Source organism: Apteryx rowi, unplaced genomic scaffold (assembly GCF_003343035.1).
Source record: "Apteryx rowi isolate R43461 unplaced genomic scaffold, aptRow1 scaffold_119, whole genome shotgun sequence".
NCBI classification, from domain to species: domain Eukaryota; kingdom Metazoa; phylum Chordata; class Aves; order Apterygiformes; family Apterygidae; genus Apteryx; species Apteryx rowi.
In genome coordinates this window covers 1,213,115-1,234,791 of record NW_020447408.1, presented here as the reverse complement: position 1 = coordinate 1,234,791, position 21,677 = coordinate 1,213,115, and the positions used below count along the sequence as shown (strand labels likewise).

Sequence of the window (21,677 nt, the reverse complement as noted above, 5' to 3'; positions counted from 1 at the left end):
CTCCTGCCTGCAGCGGCGACGTCCTGGGCTTAGCGAGACCGAGTTCGGGGGCAGAAGCGCAGCGTGAGGACTTGCAGCCAATTCTGCTCAGCCTTTATCAGCCGCTGGCTGGGACAGCTTGATAGATGTGAACATCAGCTGCTATTGCAAAAATTCAGATGTAGTAAATTAAGTGTGACAAATGGAGTTGGATAACGAAGGTCAAGTACTTTTTTAATTTTTTTGTGAGCAATATTTGGCATGCTTCGGTCGTAAAACTTAAGAAGGTCTCAAGATTGTGGGAGCATTAGGAGCATATTAAAAATAGGTTAAAGGACTTTTGTACTCGCTTAGAAACAGACATTAGAGACACGTAGCAGCAAGAGCAAGTTACTTCACTTGATGGGTGGTCTTCACAGCTCCCTGGCTGTTCTTTTGGATGCTGAAAAAACCTTTCCCCCTTCAGGCCTAGCTATATACTTTGCCTGTTTTTTCAGAAAAGTCATATTGTGTTTATGTCCTCATCTCATCACCTATGAAAGTACTGTGATGTTGGAAATTAAGGTCAAATGCAAGACTAAATATGGTTGAAGCAGCACCTATTTAAGCACGAGCTTCGAGAATGGCTGTAGGCAACAAGAGACCTGCAGCCACTTTCACCCTTGGATTCCTGGGCACAAGCCTGTGCGTAAGAAACCCTCTGCCTACATGGCTGATAATGCCAACGCTAAAATGCACAAGTTTTCTTAAATGAAGCAAATGAAAATCCTTTACCTTTTTTCCCTCTTTGCATTGTTCTTTGACGTTTTGATCAGGAATGAAAGTCTCACCCTGGTTTGGCCAGTGTTTCCTTCAAATCCCCTTGGCCGACCCCAGCGCTGCGATGTTTGGGCTGCAAACGTGCAAGAGAGGATGCGCGTGTCTGAAGCGCAGAGGTGTGCTTTGGGGGGTGTAAGGCAAGGGGAGCAGAAGGATTGCCCTTGAAATTTGTTAAAGCTTGTTTTCGCAGAGGCTAATCTAGYGTCAAATTTGATCTGACAAGATTGTTTCTTAACTGTGATCGAGTATTTGGGAAAGCATTCGCCCAATGTGACCGTTTTGCATGCCGATAAGTAAACATTTCCTTCGAGCACAGCTTTGGGATGGGGGTGAGGTTGCCCGGCGCAATGGTAGCCCTGCAGAATGGCTAAGGACAAAGCGTCGAGTCTCCCAGGCTTTGCACTGCTGGGAGTGGAAACGTTACTAGTTCTCACTTGGGTGTGATTTTGGGGAATTGCGACTCTTAAAACCCCCGTGCAGGCGTTGTTTCGCCGTGACGTGCTGCCAGGGGCCGGGCAGAGCGGTTCMTGACGGGGGGAGCGGCGGAAACCAGCAGGGACCCTGCTGTGCTTCATCTGAGCCGATCTGAAATGCTCTGGCTAGGTATCACCTTGGTTTTGGAACATTGCTAAAATTTAAAGATTGAGAATAGGAAAAAAAACCTTGTACCCTTTTGGAAAGACGACTGTATTTCCTTTTAAATGCAGGAACTTTTCTTTTCCTCTGAGTGCAAGCGTCCTGTGTTTGTGGCTGCTTGCAGCAGCAGCAGGTACCAGGCTGTTGAACGATTCAGCCCCTTCCCCAGGGCACTTTTTCAGAGCTGCATTAGCAATTATGATGTTTGCAAATCCTTGAAGCCGTTCCTTTAGTTTTCGGTGCAGGAGTTTTTCACATGTTTGTAGGTGTTGCAGGTGACCTTGGATGGAGAATTTTGCAGCAAGGAGAGCTTTGCAATAACCAATTAGCAGCTGCAAAGGCTTGGAGATTACTTGTAAGGCTCCTATCTGGAGGAGCTGTGAGCAGCAGTCAAATTGAACTGCTGGAATCGGGTTAATGGAATTTCATGCTAGACTGAGCTCAATGCAAGCTCTACACTGTGGCATATTTCTAAAAATTAAAACYGAATAAATTGTGAGATAGCTTTTAMAAAWTGTGGTTCAGCAAATGAGATAGCCCCTGGACCAATGAGAAGGTGCCAAGCAACGGATGAGAGTTTGTGTTTAAAAATGTTTTTTTTTTGTGAGGCTCCTTAATAGGCAATTGTGGTTGAACCAGCTCGTGTGATTGCTTGGGGATGCAGGAGAGGTGCTTTCTAGTCGGGTTTTTTTTTTTTTCCGGAATGCATTTGTAGCTCCCTGTGTTCAGCCTGAGCTGGCACAGGAGTAGAATTCCCTTCGATGTCAGATAGGAACAGAGCTGAAGCTTGTTAAAAATTCCCTTATTTTACCTTAATATTTACATTAATATTTATAGTCACCTGTCCTTTTCCCATGAGGCGAGAGACTGAAACATGAGTCAGATTTGTGAAGAAAGGACGCGTTTAAGCCTGCGTGTTTTTTCTGGGTTTTGCTCTGGCTGRCATGGGGCATGCTGTGGGTTAGCATTTGCTCTGTCGTCGGAGGTGGAGCTCAAGGTTTAAAATGTTCCCGCCGATGGCAGTGCGCGAGGACGTTGTCCGGACTTGCTGCTTGCAAGGGCTCCAGGAGGGTTGGTGTTATCCGCATCTCGGTTGCGGTTTGGAGACCCCCTGCTGCTGCTGGGTGTCTTCCCCAGGGAGGGTGTGGAAACCCTCCGGATAAGTGTTTAAAATGAGACAGAACAGGGGACGGGAGCGCACGAGGAGCTGGTGTCCGTCGCTCGTCCCGTTCGGTGCCCAGCTCCCCTGGGGAAGGTTCTCCAGGTCTCCGTGGGGATCCCCCCCGTGTCCCGTGTCCTGCAGGGAAGAGATGGCAATCCAGAGCTTCCCGGCAAGGCGTGATGAGAGAGGTGGTTGGTTCCTGGAGTCTCTCGAAGAGATTAACTGAGAATAAGCTGAACAGCGTAACGCGTTGTGCGTGATAACCCACCAAAGTGTCRTTCGCGGTTCTGTCTCTATCACGCGTGTGCAAAAGGTCTCCGGAGCTCAACGTAGCGTTTGACCTAGGAAAGAGCTGATTAACGTGGGATTTCAGGAGCACTCGCTCTTTTTATAATGACCTTTCTCCAAACTGCGTTCAGTAATTTTTCTCTTTCTCCCTCTCCCATCTCCGTCTTTGCAGAGAGCCAAGATCGGTCCAGGCTCCAAGGCTGCCGACGAGAAGACGACAAATGCTATTTCCAAGTTCGATAACAATGGAAGCAGAGATCGGATGAAACTTTCGGATTTCAATTTCCTGATGGTGCTGGGAAAAGGAAGCTTTGGAAAGGTGTGGTAGGACTTATTTATTTGCACGGCCATTGCTTAAAACAGGTGTATTTGTAACATTTTTGAGCTGAGACTCCAGCCCCGGAGACCGGGGGCGTAACCTGTCCTTGCTCCGCCTGGAGAGCCCTGGTTACTGTAATGGGCTTCCACTTTGCTGGCTGCCTTAGGACCTTATATTACTGCTATGCACGGTGCTGCAGGCTTCAGATGTCGGATTAGACCTTCTCAAAAGTCGGATACTCTCTTTCGGGGAGCAGGGTTTGTACTGCATCTTTAAAACCTTGTTTTCTATTCAGCCATTTTTCCTTTTTTAATAATTACAAATATACGCGAACATTTTAATTAACTTTCCGGGCCGGTTATGAGTGGCAACAGAATTTTGTTCTTCCAGTAATTATGTGACTTGGAGCCTTCGTTTTTCTTGGGGTTTTGCCAACTTTGTCATGATTTTCATTAGAAATTCCAGCCCTCAGACTGCTGCTCCAGCTTCAAAGCCGAGGCTAGGTGGGAATTTGCGCGTCCTTCCTCGTAGACCAGCGCCGGCTTTGCTGCTGCGACAGATGGCCCGACGCCGCGCTGATTAGCGACCTGCCTTAATTGCAGGGAGCAGCGCTGTGCTGCGCCGCCGGGGCGAGCTCCGGGGCGGGACGGCGGGAGCAAGGGGGAAGCGCCGGGGGAGCGCCGTTCTCCCGCCGCGGATGCCGGAGCGCCAGGGGCGAGCGTGGCTTTCACAGCCGCGTTCCCGCCTCCTCCCCACTATTTTTCCTCCTTTATTCAAAGGGGAAGGAGGTAAGAGCAGCCCCCAGCTCCGTCGCTGGCTTTGGAGCTTTGGGAGGTCCCGGCCTCTCTAAACCGGTGCGGACAGCTCCGAGATCCCCGAAAGAAGGACCGGGAGTTTCTGGTGACCCCCAGCGCTCGGAGCGGCTCTTGCGCGGCCCCCGAGGGCCTTCCCAAACCGCCGTGGCGCAGCGAGCTCGGCACCTGGAGCCGGCTGCTGCGTTTGCAGCTCTCTCCCCCCCCGGGACACCCGATCCCTTTTGGTCTCCTGCTTGGCATCTGGAAACTGTGTAGTTATGGTGTTTTTTTTTTTTTTTTCTCCTTTCTTTTAATTTGAGAAACATTACCAAACCCTTCAGTCAGCACCGCGGCTTATGTAAGGGAATGTGTGACAGAAGCTGTTCCGCGGAACAGACTGTTATAAATATGCTAACTAGGGCTCATTAGCACAGCGCGCCGGGCTGCACGGCGAGACGCAGCCGGGCTCGCTCCTGCGCGTGCCCGCGGCGCGCCGGCCGGCCGGCCTTGCTCCCGCCTTGCTCCCGCGCTTCTCCTCGTGGGGCTCCGGGCACGTGCCTCCCGCGTGCCTCCCTCCCGCGCTCGCGCCTGCCGCTCCCACCCCCAACCCTCCCGCGCCCGGATCCTGCCGCCCTCAGTCCTCCCGCGCTTGTTCTTTGCTCCTGCGAACGTTGTTCCCGCGCTTGGTCTTCCCGTGCTCGCCTGCTGCTCCCACCCCCAATTCTCCCACGCTTGTTTGATCCTCCCGCGCTTGCTCATTGCTCCCGCGCTTGTTGGTCGCTCCCGCGCTTGTTGGTCGCTCCCGCGCTTGTTGGTTGCTCCCGTGCCTGTTCGTTGCTCCCGCGCCCGTTTGTTGCTCCCGCGCCCGTTGGTTGCTCCCGCGCTCGCAGACCGAGCAGCCCCAGCTGCCCGTTCCCCCGAGGGAGGACAGCGAGGGAGACGCTGCTGCCGGGCGCTCCCGGCTTTCTGCATGCGCTGCGGAGGACGCTGGTAGCTGCTGAGTGTCCACTGGAAGGTGCTGAGCGTTTCCAAGTGAGCAAGCCGGGCTGCGCCGTGCCGTGAGCTGGCGAGCGTTCCCTGGGGAAGGGAGCCGATCCAGGAGCCGGCGCGCGGCTCCGGGAACGGGCACCGCCGCGGGCGTTTGCAGCCCGTCGCGCGGGAACCCGTGTCGGTCGCAGAGGCGCCCTGCCACTGCCGCCGCTCGACCGCGTGCTCCCGTGCTGCAGCGCGCTGCAAGCCTCCTCCGCGTGGCGAGCCCGCGAGAGCTCCCCGAGCGCCCTCGGAGCTGCTTGAGCGAATCCCCGTCTCGGGAATAAGCCTGTTAACCCTTTGGCATCGGTAGCTGAGATTCACTGCTTGTGTTTTGCTCAGCCCTGTGCTGCGGCTGCCAGGGGTCAGGATTGCCTTCGTGTCGGTCTCGCTGGAGCTTAATAAACTTGTTCCCTCTGCTTTCGGCATTGGAATATCTCCTGTTATTATGTTGGAACACTCCCAAGCAACTACGCTAGATTACAGAAATAAATCAAGTTAAATATCAGCTTTTTGTGCACCAAAAAAAAAAAGAAAAAAGTGCAGTCTATTTTGCAGAGAGCGAACTGGCAGACGCAAGTCGCCACCGAGCCAGGCGTCGCGCTTGCGGGGATGGGAGACGGCTGCGGCTGGGGCTGTGCTCCGGCGTCGGCGCTTCCCGAGGTCGGGGCAGGGTCCCGGGCTGCCGCGGCGGGGGTGAAGCCGGGTCTGTCCCGGGTTTTCCCGCGCGGCGCAGAGGCGGTGGCCGCCCTCCGTGGCCGGCGGCRCCGGCGCTGGTGGATCCCACGGGACACCCCGCGAGCTGCGAGCGATGGCAGTCGTGGCAATGCGCCCTGCGTTTTGGCAAGGGGAAGGGAGATGTTCCTGACTGAAGAGCGCAGCGCTTGGCACAGCCCACCCCGGGTTTGCTCTGCTGTAATATAAATAGAGAATAGTTAAATTATGTGGCTTGCTCGTATTTTTGCAGCTAATCAATCTGTCATGCTATCAGGCTGTCAGTCTTTTCTGGGGGGTTTTATGGTGTATTTCTGAGCAGGGCTGATTCCTTTGCCTCTGCGCTTATGGATCAGAGTGCAATGGGAGACGATTTTCCTGTCCTGTGGGAATCTTCGAGCTGTCCTCGGAGCGAAGCGTGGCAGAAGGGCCGGCGGCGAGAGCAGCGGGCCGAGGACTCGCCAGCCTGTGCTCCAGCCCCGGCCCTGGCTGCCTCGGCGACGTGCGCRTCCTGCACAGCCTTGCTCGGGCTGCTATCGCACTGCACGGGGTGAATTCACGTCTTTTAATCTTTTCCTGTTTACGGTGCAATGTAAATAGGAATCTTTTTCCCGATCTTTTTCTTTACTCGCTGTGTCGTTAGCAGTGCTGAAACCTGCTCCTCGGCCCTGTCCTTCCCTTGAAATTTTTGCGGCATCCAAGCTGTGGTCGCCATAGGAATAGCGATGCCAAGGGGCCCAAGGCGGCTCCGAGCGGGCGCCGGAGCCGGGAGCGGAGCAGCCGAGAGCACGCAGCTCGGAGCGGGCTCTGTGGCAYGACCGGGCTGCGAGCTTGCAAACGGGCGCTCGACCGCTCAGCTAGTGCAGGCAGGGCCGGGGGAGGATGGACTTTGGGGTGGTTGCATAAGGCTTGCGAGCTTGTCACCTGCGCAGAAAACAGGCCAAATTCTGCTAACGCCTGTGCAGACTTGATGCCTCTCCTTCAGGGTGCAGAAGGTACTTTCTCGACGGGCCAGGGACCAGAGCCTGCAACCCATTCTGCACGTGCAAATTCACAGCGATTACAACATCCAGAATAGATTAGTCGGGATTTACACTTCTGAGGCCGCTCGCGTTGCCGGCCCAGATGTGGAAGAGCAAGCAATACGGTAACCCGCGATTGCAGCCTCTCTTGCATTCACCCAGGCGCACACGCTCGCTCGCGCTTGGCCGCTGCACCTCTCCCCCGCGGATGTCGTGCAGCTGATCCCCAGGCAGCTGCGAAGATGCCCTTTTGCACTGTGCGTTTCCGTACGCCGAGCCGGTTGGCTCAGCTGTGGTTCGGGATTGCTGTGTCATTGGAAAGCTGCTGCGCGAACCATTACGCTCCGAGTAAGCCCTCGAGCAGTTTTTTTGCTTTTAATTTTGCACGCCGGCAAACCGCTGCCTCTCGCTCCACGGCAGAGCCCGAGAGCGCTGGGAGCCCCGACGGGGTGGGCGCAGTGCACCGACGTCCCCGGGGCGTCCAGCAGCCTGCTCGGGGTTTCCTCCGGGCAGGACAGGCTCTGACTGACTCAGCGGAGTTCAGCTCCCTACGACGCGATTTACTATTGCTGAACCCCGTTCTCCAGCAGCTGCTTTCATCTTTAAATTTGATCTTTTTGTACCTCCAGGGAAATTTCCTGGTGTGCTTATCCCCGCGCACACTCTGTTACCCGTAACAACGCGCTCTCTCCCCTGAGAGTCTCTAAGCAAAGTATCTTAAAAAGCAGCAAAATGCTCTGCAGCCTCTGTTATAAACTGCAACCTCTCTGCTCCCTCACTGGACTCCTCCCGCCGTTCTTCCCCACGGAGCAGTCCATTCATGGCATTAACAAATACTAGGTTCAGAGACTCCCTGATTTATGTGTTTTTTCTCAGGAAGGGTTGCGAATAGCAAGATACTTCTGCACACTAACGATACAGCGTGCAATCCATTTACTTCCAGATAACGTTCTTCATTTTCTCTCCAGCCGTATTCCTGCAGTGGTCACTTCTCTTTTCCAGCAGCTTTGAGATGCCAAAACCCATCTGTTTTTATCACTTAAAAATCAGGCCCATTTTTTAGCACCTATGCAGGGTGACTCGCAAATCTCAGCTCGCATGGAAAGGTGAAGATAAATGGAGGCAATGAACTGAAACTGTTCGAAACTGCAAGAGAGGGCAGAGATGCAAAGTGGAGCTAGAGCGGCTGTAGCTCCGTGGCCCCGCGGCGCTGGTCCCCTCCGCGGGGTCCCCGTCGGGGACGCCTGCGGCGCTCAGCCAGGGCAGGGAGTTATTCGGCTGCTGCAAGACCCCTTTGCAAGCTGAGGGCAGGGCAGAATTAAATACAAAGCCGGTCCCCGTCCCTTGCTGGCCTGCGTCGCCGGAGCCAAGCGCATCCGCTGCCCGAGGGGCTCGGAGCTGCGCCGGGGGTGGCCGGGCACCGCTGCGGTGYGCCGGCTTCGCCCCGCGTCTCCCCGTCTTCTCCTGGAGCCTCCCGGGCACGAGCAGGGCGAGAGGCAGCGCGGCCTTGGGAGAGCTGAGCGGCGTCTCGGCGAGCGGCGCRGGCTCTGCCTCCCCGCGAGCCGCTTCGGGCCGACCAGGGCCATTAATTTTATTTCCCTTTGCATTTCCAAAGTCGTCGCTGAGACCTGTTTTCTCTGCAAATCTGCTATAGTTTGAATTTCATTTCAGTTCCAACCTATTGGTGTTGATTTCCCATAATTTACTTTCAAAACATCCCTAACTCCCCTTCCTGACGTGACCAGAGGATTTCAACAGACTCTTTTAAATGTAAAGCAATTTATTTCCACTGAGCACTTGAGTCTAACACAGTGAGAGAAGATAAAACGGGAAGCAGAGCGTGGTTTCTGAGCGCCGTGTGTTTTGTCAGCAGTGCCGYGGCGCGGGGAGCGGTTTGCAGTAATGGAGCGTGGTGGGATGGTTTTGGAAGTCCTCACTGAGGTTGATATGATTAATGAGAGAAAACTGCACCAGCAGAAGTAATGCATCCCATTTGTTGTAGTAAATAAATCTGCAAATAGGTGCAACTGGTTTAAAGTACTCGGCTGAACGGTTTGCTCCGCGTCGGAGAAGGCGCTGGCTGCGAGCAGCGCCGGCGGACGACTGGGCTGCGATGCCCCGTGTTGGGGAGGGGGTGCAGCAGGCAGAGAAAATCTTGCTGRGTTTGGCTTATTTTTGGCCACGTACTAATTCTCTTCTGCTTTTAGTCTTTACCGCTTCATGGTTTGGTGGACATTTGTGTTCAAGCTCCTGAAGCCTTCTCCCCTAGTCCGCTTGCGCTCGGAGAGCTGCTGAATCGGGGCATCTGTAGCGAAGGCGAGCAGAACACCTTGGACCAGATTAGTCTAGCTAATAAGGCCCTAGGTACTTTTGGAAATACCACTGTCGTAGCTTTCTGCACTGTCTGGCACCTGAGTCACTTTTCAAGGTTATAACGGCAGCCACAGAAAAACAAATAGAAGTCATTAATTTTCAACTCTAGGCAGCGCAGCAGAGCCGCGCGTCCCTGCATCTGTGTGCATCTTCTCCCCGTCCAGGTCATGCTCGCGGAGAGGAAGGGCACGGACGAGCTCTACGCCGTTAAGATCTTGAAGAAGGACGTCGTGATCCAGGACGACGACGTGGAGTGCACGATGGTGGAGAAGCGSGTCCTGGCCCTCTCGGGGAAGCCCCCGTTCCTGACGCAGCTTCACTCCTGCTTTCAAACGATGGTGAGTGCTGGCGCCGCTGCAACCTGCCCTCGGCGAGGTCTCGCTGGCGCCGGTGTCTGCGTCCCCGGCAAAGCGGAGGGYGGATTGGGGAACCCTGCTGAACCTCGAGCACTGGGCAGGGCGGAATTGGACCCTTTGCACAGCAAATTGCAGTCTCTTGGCTTCAAGGGTGAGTTTGGGGGCAGCAGCTCCCTCCTAGAGACCCAGCTTCACAAGTTATCGAGGACCAATGCCTTCCTGGGCCAGTGCAGAGCGCTCCGGAGCTGTGTAGAGGCGTCCGTAGAGAAATCTGCCCTGGTCACCTATTTTCAGCTTCTCTAAAACATGCCTTTGCTTTCTTTCATGTTTATTTTCCAGGCACACACCACTATATTTGCAAAAGCGGCCATGTATTTTTCCCCTTGGCAACCTCATAAATTGTACGATTTGCTTGCGAAAATGCATCCGTAAACAAAATGTTTGTGTGTGTATGTTAAACTGGAGGCYGTAATGGAGAATATCTGCACCCTTGAGAGTTTTCCATTGGGCAACTTTTAATTGCATTACCCAGCCTTTAGACAGCCCCAGCCTGTGATTTGAGTTATAACTCAACAGCRAAGTCCTGAACGTTTTCTCGGGATTCATTCTTGTGATCACAAACCTGAGCAGACAGTGAAACCTCATACAAAATGCCGGAAATTCAGTTTGAAATGGGCATGCTATTCAGTTTGTACAAACCAGAAACGGGTGGGGAGTGGGGCAGGGGGATCTTTAAAGCAGTCTCTGGCCAGCCGTTGAGCAGCATGTAAATGGAAATGTCCAGGTACTTGTCAGCAGGCGCAGGGCGAGGTAATCGGCGTAGTCCCTTAGAAAGATGACAATGCCATCCGGGAGGATTACGTTTTAATATTATCCCAGCAATTTCATTTACCGAACGCATTCAGTGTATTTAAAGCGCGTGGACCAGCTTTGCRGCACGGTAATCGAAAAGTGGCAGGAGCAGCTATTTCACCCAGCATCTCTGGGGCATCCGAAGTGAGTCAGCGCAGGCTTATTCCTGGCAGGCCTGCGGTCGCTTAATGGTAATCGTGTTTGTAATGTAATCAAAATGTAYAGCAGGGCGTATTATCAAACAGCGGCACACCGCACTTTGCTGCCGGGGAGCGCAGTCTGGAGCACGCTCCTCGGCCTGGGCTGCGAGCGCAGGTGGCTGCAGCGAGGGAGAAAACCTTAAATCTGCATTTGGAAGAAGGAGCGAAGATGGGCCGTGAGCGCGCTACGGAGCGGGCCGGGAGGAGCAGAGCCGCCGGGTCCCGCGCTGGCCGGCCGGGGGTCCAGGGCTCCCTGCCCGAGTCCGAGCCCTCGCTGGGCTCATCCGCGCGGACCCGCCGGGGGCATCCGGCATCGTCCTGGCCTTCCCGGCCCATTTCCGCTCCCGCTGGGCTCCGCGGCAAAGGGCACGGCAGCTCCGGTGATGCTGAGCTGTGATAAATAGCGGCTCGGTGGGGAACTTGGCTCTTGTCCTTCTGCCTCTTACCCACGGCRTGGAGTCAGGCAGGAGATGGACTGAACGAGCAATTAATTAGGAGGAGGAGGCATTGGAAGAAGCCCCAGGAGGTCCGTCTTGGCCGGGAAGGAAAGGGCACGGGCGTTTTATCGGTTCGGTGCGAGCGTCCGTAGGCGGTGTTTAAATATCCGTAAGTTGCTGTTGCTCAGCGAGTTCAGATGCTCCAGCCTCAGTCCTCTCCCTCCGGAGAGCGGCGCCAGGACGGCTTTCCGTCTCCACCTCTCCCTTCCAGCCTGTAGGCCGGCCAGCCATCTGGCTGCTGCATTCATGATGGCTTTTTTCCGAAGCACAAGCATTCTCTTCTCCACCCAAATGAGGAAAGCTCGGATCCTGCTTTTAGAGCTCAGCTGGCTGCGTCAAGAGACCATCTCTGTAATGTTCTTCCTCCTTGAAGTTGATCGATATATTTAGGAGACAGCTGCAAACGAAGCACAGTGTTGTTTTGCTTTCCAGCTACTACCACAAGCTGAGCGGGGCGACGGCGGCTGCTGAAGGTGACTTCTGCCCGCTCCGCGCTCTCCCGCTGCAGCCGGCCGTGGCCTCCTCGACGCCGCGAGGGTCGGCGAGGCGCGCAGAGGGGCCGCCGCGAGACCGCCCGGCCGAAAGCTCTTCCCTGTGCCGTCAGTGCCGCGTTGTGCGCAGCCCCGTCGCCCCTTCGGCGTCGCGTTTAATTACCCTTGAGGCGGCCCTGGTGTCGGGGTGCCCGGCGCTTCGCCGAGGCTGCGCAGCTGATTTGCCCCCGGGCTCTTCCCTCGCTGCCCTTACGGCGATGTTCACGTCCGCGCGTCTCCTGSGCTCGTTGTCCTCCGTGCCCGAAACGCAGGGCAAGGTTTATTTAAGGAGGAAGTGAAGCGAAGAATGTGAAACATTATGAATTATTATGCGATGCTACGAACGTAAAGCACTCCCGTTGCTCCGGGATTTTTGTCCTTCTCTCGTGGCCTGGCTGCGAGGAGCCGCTGTCGGGCCGAGCCGAGCCAAGCCGAGCCGCCCGTTGATTTCTCAGGGTCTCGTGCGTTAAGGCCCTGGGTGGACGGGTTTTTTGAAGGTTGTAAACATTTGCTTGTTTTAAGTAAGGCGACTCGGGCCGGATCTTACATTGGACTTGCCCGTTCCCATCCCAAATCGATGTGCACCTGTCGGTGCCCAGGTGTCTGCTGGCAGGGAAGATCCGTTTGGATGCCGGCCATGTCCCACTTCTGCGTGCGCTCGGATGGTGCAAACCGCTCGCTTTTTCCCTCCCCCGTAAACGTCCTGTGCGCTTGCCGGGGGTGGGGGGAATGGCACGTTTGGGTTGGTGGTGCGGGTGGTCCTGCAGGCTTTGCGCGCAGCCGTTCCCCGCTCTGCAAGAGCTGTGTCGGAGGAGCCTGGTGTTGCACAGGCTCCCCCGGGCGCAGGCGTCCGTGGTGCCACCTTGCCCAGCTCTCTGCCCGGAGCATCCCAGGCCTCGGAGCCCGTGCCGCGTCCCCGCCGCTCCAGACGTGGGGCRACAAGAGCCGGCTGCTTTTGCCCCATTAATCTGCGGTCGTGAGCGGTGGGAGCCCTCGGGCTCCAGCTCCTGCCTTGCCGCTCTGCTCCGGGCTGGACACGGCCCGCCCTTGCCAAATTCCTTGGAGTGCTTGGAGGACCGGGCTGACGTCCAGCAGCCTTGTGTCCGAAGGGGACGGGAGAACCTCTCAGCTCTGCATCTGCGTGGCCGCCGCGGTGTGAAGGAGGAGGGCTGCCTTCGTCCGGGGGTCTCGGCTGACGAGCGTGAAGCGGATACGACGCTCCAGAGGCACGGTCAGCGTGCGTTTAGGGGTGGCTGCGATCACATCCGCTAGCAAGCGTTTTAACTGATTCAGAGCCACTGGTGGACCTGTTTGGCGCTATTAATTAGCCATGCATTAACACTTCCAGTGCTCCCTCGGAGGAGGCGAGCACCCTGTGCCGCGCGGAGATGGGGGCTCCGCAGCCTCCTCCAGCCGCCCCGGTGCCCCCGGGTGCCGCAGCTGCCTGCAGCCGGGGCAGCACCGTGGGCCRGTGCAGCGACACGGCGCGATGCGTGAGCTGCAACCGTCTCGCATCCCTCCCGGTGCTCGGCCAGAACGCGCTGGTCACTGCCTGCGCGTGGAGGCTGGTCCCCATAGGAACTGCTTTGATGTCTTCTGTGCATCTCTTAATCGCAAGCTGTGCAATGCCTAGGGAGATACAGGCAAGAGGCTGTCACATCAAACACCTTCTAAAATGGATTCAGGGAAGAACGAGAGCAAATTTGTTAATGGGAAGTAAAATATCTTCTGTCGAGGCAATTTCCCCGCTTGCCTTCCCCGTAGGATCTGTGCGCAAAGGTGCGTGAGGTTTAAGTGCAGASCTCCGGTGCAATGGAAGGAAATTGCGCCGTGCGTCTCGAGCGCCGTGCGAGCACAAGCTCCACCTGTGCCCCTTAGGCAGGGCAACGGTTATAGTTGTACTGCCATAAAAAACACAGCCTGGAGCCGTCAGTCGTCTTGGCCCTTCCTTGGGGCCTCAGCGGGCTCCCTGCCCTAATAACGCTGCTGCTGATCGTTTGCTTTTTCCTTTAGGATCGCCTGTATTTTGTGATGGAATACGTGAACGGCGGGGACTTAATGTACCAGATCCAGCAGGTCGGGAGGTTCAAGGAGCCGCACGCTGTGTAAGTTCGGCAGCCCTCGCGCGGCGCCTTCGGCGTAGGCGTGGGGTGCGTCCGTGCCGCGTCCCTGGGTCCGCTGCTCGCCCCGCGCGGAGGCACGGCCAGCCTCGGGCTCCCCTGCTGAGGCTGCCAACCCGCCCATTAACCGGTGGCTTTTGGCTCCTGCTCCGCGTGATCTGGACGCAGGGGTGTGTGTGCATGGAAGCCACCATATGCTTAATTAAAAAGCACAAGCAGTGAGCAGAGCCCGGCTAGGTCTGAACCAGCTTTGCACGCCGGCGCTCTGGAGCTCCGGCACAGCCCGCCGAGACCCAGAGTATTCTTTGAAGAAGACCGTGGCAGTGCACGTTGTCTCCGTGGCCGCTCCGGGATGGCAGATAGCTTTTCAAGCCGCGTGGCCAGCCCACAGTAACGAAGRGCCCCAGAGCCCGGCTCTCTCTTAATGAGGGTCCGTGTAACGAGAAGTGASAGCCCCCTCCTAGCCCTCAGCAGCCTGATCATGTTCCTCCCCGATACGTGGTGGAGGGTGAGTTATGTCATTCTCGTGTGATGCTTGTCTGGTGTTTTTATGTTGTGGCTGTCTCTATCCYTTGGCCATGTAAGCCCAATGTGCTTCGTTTAGTGCAATTGGATCTGAGAGGTTKTTGTTCTGATTCATCTGCTTTAATGACCGCTCTTCTTTTTAAACCTTTCATTTCAGATTCTATGCAGCAGAAATAGCCATTGGCCTCTTCTTCCTGCAAAGCAAAGGCATCATTTACCGGTAGGTGAGCACGTTGTTCTTTCCCTTCTCCCCCAGAGCCCTCCAGGAACACCCTGGGCCCGTTGTAGCGACGGCGGCGGCTCTTCGGGGTTCGCGGAGCCCACGGCCGGCCACGGGGGCTGTCTTCCACCGCGTTTGGCCGCTGTCCGTCGAGCTGGCGTACCCGAAACAGAGCTGGAGGCCTCTTAGTGTCGCTGGCTTTCGGAGAGGGTGTTTGTCTTTGCCCCTGTTCTATAGGAAAGAAGGCTCATAAAAAGCAGCTGTGATCCTTCTGGTGCCTCTGATCACGCAGTTCTTTCCATGCAGCACRAATGGCCATTGGCAGCATGGACTGATTCTGAGCTGCGTGTTTTCCTGCAGGGCATTGCTTTCTTATCATTAGCGTTAAAGTAAGTGCCTATGAATAGTTTATTCTAAGATTTGCAGTGCAAGTCYGGCACTTATAGTTCAGAGGCTTAAACTTTTTTTTTCCGTTCACAATATGATTTATAGCATCCAAAGTTAGATTGCTGATGAGTGCGGGACCCCGCTCTGAGGCTACTGGTTAAGCACTGAAACTAGTAAACCATTGCTCTTTCCTGCTCTAGAGTATTCCCAAAGCCCAAGGTAGAGCAGAAGATCCTAATCAGTGTCAGATACCATTAACTGCTTTGCAAAAAGAAATGTCAACTGCGCTAGTGAAGTTATGAGTTGCGGAAAACTGTTCTGAAGATGAAAGAAGTGGAGCAAACCTGACGTGAGGSATGTTTGTTGCCATCAGCTGCTGCAGAGAGAGATTCTAGGTCTGCCAGTCCCAAGTGCCCCTTTCTTCCTCCGAATCTGAATACAGATTCATGTTCATCTGTGTTTGGCCCATCAGGGTCCTAAGCACTGACACTATAACTAGAAAAAAAATCTTAAAAACCAGCAAGAAGTTGTAAATTATGCTGTTCCTTGGTGGTCCCTTTTCAGCCCATGGCTTCCTTTCCGACGCCGCTGCGCAGCCGGTGTTGTAAGAGCGTGGTGGCTTGCGCTGGGGCAGCTCAGTCTGAGGTGGAAGCAGGGGCTTTGCGGGCAACGCAACGCTCGAGGAAGAAGTACGCTTTAGAGCAGCACGGGGCACGTCTGCCTCGTGACCGTGACGCAGCCCTGGGGCAAGGAGACTGCACGGACGCGCTCCGATACCGCACCGGAGACCTCCTGGAAACGCTTTACTGCATAGGGCGTAAATTAGTCAGCAATGGCCCRGATCCCGTAACTGCTCAGCATCCGGGAGGTGCTCGGCGCACGGTGCCGTCGCGGCAGCCCCGTGTCATGGCTCAGCGCTGGGAATCAGCTCTGGATCTYGGCAGCGGAAAGCATCTCGGCAGCTTGCGCTAAGGAGCAAAGCTCTTGAGGGATTAGGTGCAACTAACCCAAATCCTCCGCAGACAATGATGGAGATTGAAACGCAGTTGATTTGTATTTTCTTGGGGGAGAATAACAGAGATAGGAGAGGGATCTTTACTGAGTAGGTACCTACTTCTTCGTTGCTGGTGAGCTCAAAATACGCTTTGATTTTCATAGATGTAAAAAACRATTATTAAATCYAACTCCCTGCTATATTCTCTGCCAYACACTTAGAAGCGATTTGTCCAGCGTGATGTTCTGGTGGGTTAAAAGTAAAACAAAGAGTTTGTCCTGACAAATCCCTGATTTATTTTTACTCCTTTCCCCAGACATTATTCTACAGAGTCTGTGTGCGAGAGGAAGGTGTGACTCGCTCGCAGCAGAGCGCTGCGATCAGGAAACTTGATTCTTTACTACATGGTTTCATTTGTGGTCTTCTGTATAACCGTTTTACTTTCACTTTGCAGAGACCTGAAGCTGGACAACGTGATGCTGGATAGCGAAGGGCACATAAAGATCGCGGACTTCGGCATGTGCAAGGAGAACATCTGGGACGGGGTGACCACCAAGACCTTCTGTGGCACCCCAGACTACATTGCGCCTGAGGTAGGAGARCCAGAGGGGCAGTAGATGTTCCAAGCCAATGTGCTTTCAAGGCTTTTAAGGATAAAAATATCTGGCAGGAGAAGCTGCTCCATAAAACGTGTTCCGCTTCTGTGCAAGGTTTGAGTGAGAGCAGGTGGAGAATATGCAACGGCTGCCGGGGGGCTTGTGCAGCGTGCACGGTGCCCGTATGGAGCAGCTTCTGTCCTGGGCTCCCTCACGATCCCTGCCGGTTGCTGTAACTTCCCGGGAAGGTCCGGTGTGACTGAGCCCTGCGCAGCCTGGATGCAGTGAGCAAAAGGATGGTCTCAGTACAAGGAAGTCTCATTAGTGCCTTTCTGCTGCAAGCATGTGCTCCTCCGGTCCTGAGTCATCGGCATTCTTCTGGAGGAATTATTTTCTAAAAGGAAACGTATTTTCTTTGGGAAATGGTTAATTTTAGTTGAAAAGAATGTTATTTGCTGGACTGGGAGAACCAAAAAGAAGCATTTTGCTTAGATTCACTGACACCAGAATCAGAATAGCTCTTTAATTTCACCCTCAGTAGCAGTCAGACATTGACTCAGGCCAGCACGTGTTCGAGCTGCTTTCGCCTGTCGGATGTGCTGTCCGGAGGCAGCTGGAACGTCAGCTCCCCTTTCTCCCCCAGGCRCAGGGGTGCCAGAAGGGCCCCGTCCCTTCCCAGTAAGAGGCCRTGGGCAACGGGGGCGCAGCACGGCTCCGGGGGCAAGGCAGAAAGCGCACGAGGGGGTCGCAGCGTCGGGGTCAGCAGGGCTCCCGGCCGCGTTTCGGCAGCTCGTCGGAGGCTCTCTTCCATGGGACARCTTCGCTTTGGGCAGCTTTCTGCCRGAAACAGAGGCRTTAACGAATYCACCCTGAGGCTGGAAAGTTTATGCCCTTAGCACAGTCCATCCACCCAGAGCAGGACCCACAGCTGCCGCTGAGGAAGCCTCCTGAGCTGRGTCTGCCTCTCCGCTTGGCCGCGTGCCCTGCTCAGACCTTGAAATGCAGCCGGTCCCCCCGGCCGGTCCTTCCCCGGGGCAGGGACCCTGCAGGGTGCTGTCCCTGCCCGGCGCGTCGGTCCCGCTGGCCTCCACGTGCCCGCCGGGTTCTTGGTGCTCCCAGACCCCGCTGAGCCTTTCTCTCGCGCTTCCTCGCCCCRGGAAGGGCTGAAGCCGGGAGCTCGGCTCGGGTCTGGGGCCGCTCTCAGCTCACGGCTCACGGCAGGCGCTTCCCGCGAGTGGGAAGAGGGGGACGTAGGTGATGAGGGACGTGCTTGTCCCTCGCCCGTCCTCCGTCTCCTGCACCCGCGCCCTGAGTTTGCTTCCCACCTCGCCGCGGAGGGCGACGCTCCCGTCCCTGGGCAGGCGTCGTTCTCCCGCGGATGCTCGGCGCTGGGGAGGGCCGGGGAAGGAGGAGCGCTGCGGATGGAGTTATCGGTGGGTGATATTTCCGTGTGAAGTGGAAATCTTTAGATCTCGCCGGCTCGCTGCTCGTAGGAACTGGCGGTGTCTAATGAGAAATGGCTGCCTGTCTGTAGCTTCAGATCGCTCAAAAATTGTTTTGCATCTGGTTATGACTTATGTGATGGAGTCACATAGGACAGTTGCATGAACTCTTATATTGGTGCGTTTTAATGCCGGATTTATGAAATTCAGGTAGGCAATTGTTCCCAAATGCCTGTTCTCTTAAAATAGAAATATCCCTCTAAAATCTTCTCACTCTTCTGAGTTTTCAATGATGAGATTAATTTTTTAATATTTATCCACTTAAATATTTTAGAGAAAGGGATTCTCTTTGCTAGGACGTAGTTAGATGCACATGTATGCTAAACTACATTGTGTTTTGCTGTAGCCAGAGAGATTTTTAATTACTAGTTCAAATGTGTATTACGTATCCGCATTCTACCAAGATTAATATTGGTGTCCTATCACTACGTAGCTGTGTTGCTGTGTGTGATTAATACTCTTTCAAAGCAGGACAAATGACCAGTTCTCTTGGTATGTGGCTGAGCATTATCATTTAAACACTTATTTTCTTCTGCTTGCCCTATTTTTTTTTCCAGTAGAAAAGYAGGAAATGGGAAATTAGGATGCAAATCACTGTCGTATCCAGGAATAATATTAAAGCCTGCTGCCAGTAGGTTTCCAAGGAGTAAATAACACGTCCCCTACTTTATAAATGGGGAAAGGATGTATAAAATTCTTGCCTGGTCTCATATTTGGTGGCAAAGCCAGCATCAGACCCTGGTCTTTATTTTCTAGTTCTAGTCCAGGGCCTTTCTACTGGGCCATGCTTCCTCCCTTTAGGAAGCCGAAGTGTTCTCTAGCCAACATATCTGCAGGGTAAAAATGTCCTGTGATTTGCCTGACCCATTTTAAGGGCCTTTTCTATTCTAAGACGCAGCCCTCTGCACGCCAAGGTGACAGGTATCGAGTGTAAATGACCGTTGCTGGTATAATTTCCTCTGAAGGAAAAGCGTTCCTTAGTTGTTGATTCTTGACCTTCCCTGGCATGCAGTTGGTGAGCTCAGGTTGCGGAGACTGGTTTTCTGAAAGGATTTCTTCTAAGTACTGTTTTCTTCTAAAGGCCTTTATGACGTGAGCAGGTCGCACCTAAATTTCCCAGGGCACTCACAAATCATCTGAAAACAAGCGGAAGGAACTTCACATGAACTCGGTCGAGGAATATCAGAGCTGAGACTCAGCGTCTGATCTCAGAAGTGCACGGATGCTGCAGCGGGAAGGGTCGGTCCCGCACTCGGCTTGAATGCGGCACGCTGTTAACGGAGGCAGGAGCAGGTTAACCCGTATTTAGGTACATGGCTGGACGAGGACTCCACAGAAAATAAAAGATGGGCATCAGTCTTGGCATCTAATCTTGCCCCAGTGCTTTGCTTTTGTAGCGTTAGCCTCCTCTCTTCCTCGGTGGGATGACGACAGCTGTGATTAGGTCTTGAAATGCCTCCTGCTCAGGTGGTGTTGGGCACTGCAGAGGGTCTGCAGGAAGCTGCTGGTGCATTAGACCAAAGTAGTCTGTTCTGAGCTGTTCTCCTTAATTAGGGAAGAGGCTCATTTGAATATTATTCAATTGAGAGCTTCCTGTCACACCAGCCTCCAAGGGAAATTGGCCCTTCCCGTGTTTTCCAGCTGACAGAGATGATTGCCTCTTACATTTCGTGGCTGCAGTGTTTGCRCTATATAAGGCTGCAGGAGTCATCTGCAAACACCCCCTGCCTTTTGTAAGGGCGGCGGGGGAAGATGCATGCAAGGACTCTTTTTAGGCCGCAGGTACCTGCCTGCGTACGCCGAGCTGTGGGCTTGCGGCTTGCTCACGAGCAGAGGTAGAGGGGTGGGAGCGGTGGGGGCAAACCTCTGGGGCTGCACTGCTCTGCGTGCATTCTCCTGTGATTAGCATATGATTTGCATTTGTACTTGAATATATGAATCTTTGCAGAATAGAATTCTGTAATTAGGATGAATAAATTGTGTAATTGTTTTGCATTAAGTAACAGATGGCAAAGCCCAAGGCCTGTCAAACCCTGAATGCTGAAATGACGCCCATCAGCAACAACCAAGCAAATATACCAGAGCTCGAGAGAACAGAAATGTCTCTGCAGGAGCCYGGCTCCTTTTATACCCTCCCRGGGCTCTCGTGGGTCAAACCCATCCCCGCACCCATSCAGCTGTGCCTCCAGCTTCCTGCCGCAGTCTGGACGTGCGGGAGGATGGAGAGACCTCCTCATTTTGGAGGAGAAGGAAGAGGCTAGGAATGGGCAAGCCTCCGGATGGGCCCGGACAAGCACCTCCGCCCTCCCCGGCTCCTCGGCGGCCTCGCCGCCCAGGCGAGCGCTTTTCCCTCGCGAGCTGGAGACGAGCGCGAGTGCCACCCGCAGCCGCAGGGCGACGCGGTCCTTGGAGAGCGGCAGGGGTTTGCGGATCGGGTCGGGGGTTCGGGTCCAGTACCGGCGTGTCCGAGCTTCCYGGCGGTCTGCGCTGGGCTGTCGCCATCGGAGTCGCTCTGCCGCGATGCTGAAGTTTGCAAGCTCCCGTGCACCGCGCGGGGCCCCAGGCGCGTGACCCGAGCCCGTCCGTCGGCCCCGCGCCGGAGAGATGCCGTTTGGATGTTTTCCCTGGCTGCGCCCCAGGAGGGGGCTCGTTTCCAGCAGCGGCCCCGGTCAGGGCTCCTCGCTCGGCTCCAACGGCGGCTCCTGCCTGCCGGAGAGCCCGGGGCCGCTCGGGGATACCCCAGCCTGCTGCTGCGCGGGGACGAAAGCACAAGCTCTGCGCAGCTAGCTTAGCTGGCGGACAAATGGGGCCGGGCTGCGCGGTTATGAAATTCATGGTGCTTCAGATTTTTAGAAAATAAACTGCGGGAAAAGTACAGCCGTTCATGTTTTGGTGCCTTATCCGCGCTAAATTTTGATATTAGAAATTGAGAAAAAATACTGAAGTTGCATCAACGTTCATCCTGCCTCCAAAGCAATGCCACTGTTCGGGTAAAGGTGACGCTGTCGGGTTGCATCAGGTGGTTTTGCGAGGGTCGTTCTCTATCAGATAGCAGGAAGCAAACCGGCAGGCTGAAGCGCGGAGGGTTTTGGCTACCCCTGTGCTGGAAGCCTGCTGTAAAGGGCCGCTGGCTCTACACAGAGGGCCAAATCCTGTGTTGTTATTTCAAACCGACTGCACTGAAGTCAGAGCAAAACCATCGAGACTGACATCAGCGTAACCAAGAGCAGCTCCTGCTCCTTTTCCAGCTGAAGCAACGCGCTTTGCTGCGATGGGTCTGAAAGGGAGGAGCACGTATGCTGACGCTTGGTTGAATCGGAATGAATCTGTCCAAATTCACACTGAATATTCTCATTTTTGTCTAATATTTAGTGTGCATTTGAGGGCTGGTAATTTTTTAGTTACTGAACCCTTTGCCTATCATACATTTTGTTTATGTCTGCAATTTCACGCCATTTCAGAGAATCAAGCCTCAGTAAATAACCTCGTCCTTTTGACCTGGACTACAGCTTGAAATTAGTTTGCGTTGTGCCAACAGGTTAAAAATGGAAGTGCAATCCTGCTGTTTCTGTGTTGTTTTCAGATAATTGCTTATCAGCCCTATGGGAAGTCGGTGGATTGGTGGGCATTTGGAGTCCTGCTCTATGAAATGCTAGCCGGCCAGGTAATTGAATTTTAATTGATTCCTATGGGATTGTGTTAAATTCCATTGCGAGCAGATGCTGACGTGTAATTTGTTTTGTCGCTGGCGAGCTGCGGGGTG

The 21,677-nt window shown here is 54.5% G+C and overlaps 1 protein-coding gene across 2 annotated transcripts in view; it reads left to right on the top strand.

The window, feature by feature from the left end:
• PRKCB (protein kinase C beta) overlaps positions 1-21,677 on the top strand; it is a 140,210-nt gene that overhangs the window by 96,563 nt on the left and 21,970 nt on the right. For both annotated transcript variants that reach the window (XM_026086027.1, XM_026086018.1), the window contains exons 9-14: positions 3,057-3,203; positions 9,300-9,473; positions 13,584-13,675; positions 14,373-14,435; positions 16,271-16,409; positions 21,498-21,578. In XM_026086027.1, coding sequence (XP_025941812.1) covers positions 3,057-3,203; positions 9,300-9,473; positions 13,584-13,675; positions 14,373-14,435; positions 16,271-16,409; positions 21,498-21,578 — 696 coding nt within the window. The remainder of the gene's footprint in view (positions 1-3,056; positions 3,204-9,299; positions 9,474-13,583; positions 13,676-14,372; positions 14,436-16,270; positions 16,410-21,497; positions 21,579-21,677) is intronic.